This window comes from Malania oleifera, chromosome 1 (assembly GCF_029873635.1).
Source record: "Malania oleifera isolate guangnan ecotype guangnan chromosome 1, ASM2987363v1, whole genome shotgun sequence".
Classification (NCBI taxonomy): domain Eukaryota; kingdom Viridiplantae; phylum Streptophyta; class Magnoliopsida; order Santalales; family Ximeniaceae; genus Malania; species Malania oleifera.
The window spans coordinates 106375784-106380294 of NC_080417.1; the positions used below are offsets into that span (position 1 = coordinate 106375784).

The 4511-nt window shown below is 34.8% G+C and overlaps 1 protein-coding gene across 1 annotated transcript; it reads right to left on the bottom strand.

Annotated features, from left to right (window-relative positions):
* Positions 1–2717: 2717 nt before the first annotated feature.
* Positions 2718–3687, bottom strand: LOC131156163 (mini zinc finger protein 2-like). Its single transcript, XM_058109630.1, has one exon. The coding sequence runs from the start codon at positions 3355–3357 to the stop codon at positions 2971–2973; it is 387 nt and encodes a 128-aa protein (XP_057965613.1). The 5' UTR covers positions 3358–3687; the 3' UTR covers positions 2718–2970.
* Positions 3688–4511: the final 824 nt, after the last annotated feature.

The window sequence follows — 4511 nt, forward strand, 5'->3', positions numbered from 1 at the left end:
TGAGCTTGCAACCCATAGTCAATACGAGGGCTTTAACAGAAAAGCCAATTCAAGACTCGCAAAAGGGTTTTGGGCCCAAACAGGCCTTTCCCTGGAAACCCTCAGAGAACCATGCCTTTGTCAAGCCCCAAAGGACATTGGCAATAATAAAAGTTCCATGCCACAGGCAATAATAACTGATTGTCTCAGTTAGTATGAAAGTTCCATGCCACAGGGAAGATATTCCCATTCATAGGACCTCGAGCTTCTGTTTTAAAGGTCTTAAGCTCTAATTTGGAATTGGAAAGGATATGAGGAGGTACGGGAAGGGATGCTAATTAATTATCTCGAATGAACCAAAAGATAAATGTTTAGGAAAAGAGAAAAAAATTTGTAACACTCAATGCACAAAACTTTCGCGTGGTTGGGAATTTAGAAAGAATGCGTTGTATGTGTGCTTTCATATGCACTTGGAGGGACTGTTTTGGTGATTTGAACACCTTAAAAACGCATCATGAATTTTTTCTGATGTCCCAAAATTAAAATCCTTCCCAATTTTAGACCTGCCCTAGCAAGGTATCTTATAATATAGCTGGGAGTGGAAAGAAGAATATGTAGGATAAAAAAATTAAAAAAAAAAAAATTAAACAAGTAGAAGAATGACATATAAACTTGCATAGATCCATGATTCAGAAGCTTAAGTTTTTGAGTCAAATAGTTAGTGCCCAACAATATATATGAAAACTGCATGCAGCCAAAAGATTAACGCGGACAGAGCTCATAGTTCAACCCACCTGGTGTTTCAGTTAGTGAAACTTCAGTAATGTTAATGCTTTTGGGAAGGAGCAGATACATGCAACATCTACTAGCTGGTGGGCATTGTCCACACAGATGCATGCACTTAAAATGACTTGGTAGAAATAAAAAGATATTTCAAACCGATGACAAGCACTGACAAAAGGAAGAACAAATTGAAGCTGCTAGCAAAAAAAATCTTGTTAGCACATATGTGCAAGAAAACACATACATACTTGGAATGCTTTCTGTTAATTATTTATGCGTTTACATACTATCCCCATCAGCATCTTGAGAAGCCGATTCTTTTAAATCAATTTTAACTCACATGGAAAGCTGCAGCATGGTTTCTCAAGAATGAACTTCTTGAGATATTTTGGAATTGACATCTACCTAATTCAATTTAAGATACATGTCATGAAGGTTTTCATACTTCATTCTCAATGCCTAACTTGTGCACTTTTGCTCATGCACCTCACATGGAAAATGTCTACATGATGAAGAAACTGTATTTGATCCTTTATAACAAATGAACAAAACTCTAAGGAGTTACAGGCCTGCAACTTTTAGATTATTTGAAGCCCTGCATAGGGATATTTTGCACTCAAAGTGGGTGTTAGATTACCATTTTACCTAAAAGCTTAAGTTATTAAGTTGTAAGCGAATAATGTATATATATATATCAATCTTTAACATTCCCCCACACGTGCAGCCCGAACAACACATGGATAGATAAACAAATGGTAAATAACCCCACAAAATTAAGGCAGGCGACAATACTAGAACCTTGGTAACTGGAGCTCTGATACCATGTGAAATTATCACTTTACCTAAAAATTTAAACTATTAGATTGTAGGTCAACAATGTATATCAAGCTTTTAGCTATGGATTTGATTTTTCTCTACTATACTTTTGTGGTATTATAAGAATTAATACTCAATTCAAGAGTTATGATTTTATGATCAAAGAATAGGGAACAAGGAGATACCATTATTGTGGCTTGTTTTTTTTAGTCTTGGAACTTTCTTTAGCATTATTTATTTAGTATGTCTCCAAAAATCAATTACATCCAACTCACAAGAATAGATTAAATCAGATCAACTAGTTAAATCAAACTTCCATAGCCTTTTAAGGGCATCATCAAGGAACCTCACAATCTATTATAACAACCAACATGATTAGATATGTGGGCCTGTGGCCTTCATAACATACAAAAAGTAACCTAACCATAGATTAGACTTGCTAATTTCTTATGCATAGCATGAATTAATTTTGGCAGTAAACAACATTACATACTTTTGCCAAATTAAGATCATGTGAATAACACTGATACATATATATATAAGATAGTTTATCATAAACAAGATGAATTTTCATTGTCTGAAGTCAGCACAACTTAAAACATGAAAACATGAACTTAAAGCTACAAGGTAAACTAATTTGGTGCACTGCATAATTTATAAGATCACTTCAACTTGTGAGAAAAGAAGATTTAGGAGATCGGATGACTTAGTAAACAAATAAAAGAATAATATTTTTGAGGTTTGCACATTGTTTTAGTCATAATAGTTGTCATTACATGATTTTTTTTGTCCAAAACTCAGTCATAGAAGTGAAGAATGTTTTGAACTGATTTTCCTTTTTTTTTTTTTTCAAAATTAAAAGCAGAGGAAAATTTATTTAATAAAGGGATTGATGAATATATGTATATTTCTTTAATAAAAATTAAACAAATTAGGGTACTGTATATATTTTTCTTCGACACCCAATTTATGATCAGGACAAGGCTAACTGTATATATTTTTCTTCGACACCCAATTTATGATCAGGACAAGGCTATCTGATTAATTTAATTTCGTGTTTGCTAAACCAAGCAATTTGATTAATTAAAGTGTAGAAGATGGGCAAACTAATAGAGAACAATCGCGCACACGCACTCACATATTTGTATATATATATATATATATATATGTATCTCCTTCAAAAGCACAGTATATCTTACAGAGCTGAGGGAGTTTACTCATGTTCACAGATAAACCACGAAACCATGAAAACTACTACAAATCATCAGATTGCACCCAAAAGAGAAAAAAAAATAGACTTCTACTGAGAGATCTCAAACTCAAAAGAAGAAGAAAGCCAGAAGTCAATTCATTGCATGAGCTAAATTTATTATGGATTCATATTGTAGCAAGCTACCTCCCATTTGAGGAAGGTGAAGAATCACACACTACCTCAGTCTCCACCTCCCTTCGGTGGAAGTTCCGGTGGCAGCCGCAGGCGGCACAAACAAGTTCATTGGCTGTGCCCTCTTCCCCACTCGCGATGAACTCCCTGCACCCGTCGACGGCGTAACCTCCAACGCTCGCCGCGTGGTTCTTCTGGCACTCACCGTACTTCACAGTCCTCACCGTGAAAGCTGAAGCAGTGGAGCTTGGAGCTTCATCTCTCCTCACAACGACCTGTCGCTTCCTCATGATTGGGCAAGACCCAACTCCCTCTGCACCGTCTTCTTCAAACCCTTCAAGCACAGCACTGGAATTCTCCAATTGATTCACTGACCCAAAACCAGAAACCGGCATATATATGAGAGAGAGATAGAGAGGTCATATATGGCAGGCCCTTGTAACCCTAGGATTAGTATTTATAGACTGCAAACACCATTTTAATTACTTTGTAATGGGTTTTTTAATGAGGATTTTCAATAGTAAACTGAGAATGGTCGTTGTGAATTGATCGTCCAACTGCCCTACTACTGATTATTTTATAGTTAATGAGAAAAATGATTCCCGCGTACGAAAGGCGAACCCTAAAATAAGGAGGAGACTTTTGGTTTGGGCGAAACAGTGATTGGTTTGATATGGGAAGGAATGAGTAGCTAAGGTGGCTTAGGGTTGTAAACCTGCAAATTAATTAGTGGCGCCTAATCTCGTACGATTAAAGGTTACTTGTGGGGTGCATTGATACGATGGCAACAACGATTGTTTGGCTTGACCTAAAAACGTGGATTTGATAAATAAAGCTAGCCAAATTTGTATATATGGACCAACTATACATCCACCCACTTTATTCTCTTTTCTTTTTGAAGTGCCTAATGTAATCAAAGGACCCATTTTCTATGTAATCCTAACTATCGGTTTTAATCAAGATTTTTGTTTGAAAAAACGAATAGAAAGAAAAATTTTAAAAAATCATTTCCTATTATATTTTCTCTCTATATCAATATTATTAAAAATGAAAATTATTCTAACATGGTTAAAAATTAAGAAAAATGAAACATTAACAATGTGTAAAATCATTTTTTTTTCATTAATACATATTTTAATTTTATTTTTTTCACTTTCCTTAAAAAACAATGTTAATAGTCATGTTTTGACCAAATAAAATATAAGCTAAAAGAAGATATCAAAATTAAAATAAAATAAAAAGAAAGCGTTATTATTTTTTTTACATTCAATGGTCAACGAGCCACTTAGGATGGTCGACTAGCCTTCCCTCATTGTCTTTGTTTTGGCACTAACCATAGGTGGTCGACCAGTCTCTAAAGGCGGTCGACCTCCCTGGCCAATATTCAAAATGTTAACTTATTTGCACGTTCAATTGACGCTAACGTCAACCTCCGACATTGGCAGTTGATGGTTAGTGAATATCGATAATTATTTTTGAACTTGATATTTTGAAATTCAAATTCAAAAAAGGTTTTCTTTCCCTTAAATTGAAGGTCTATAAAATTACT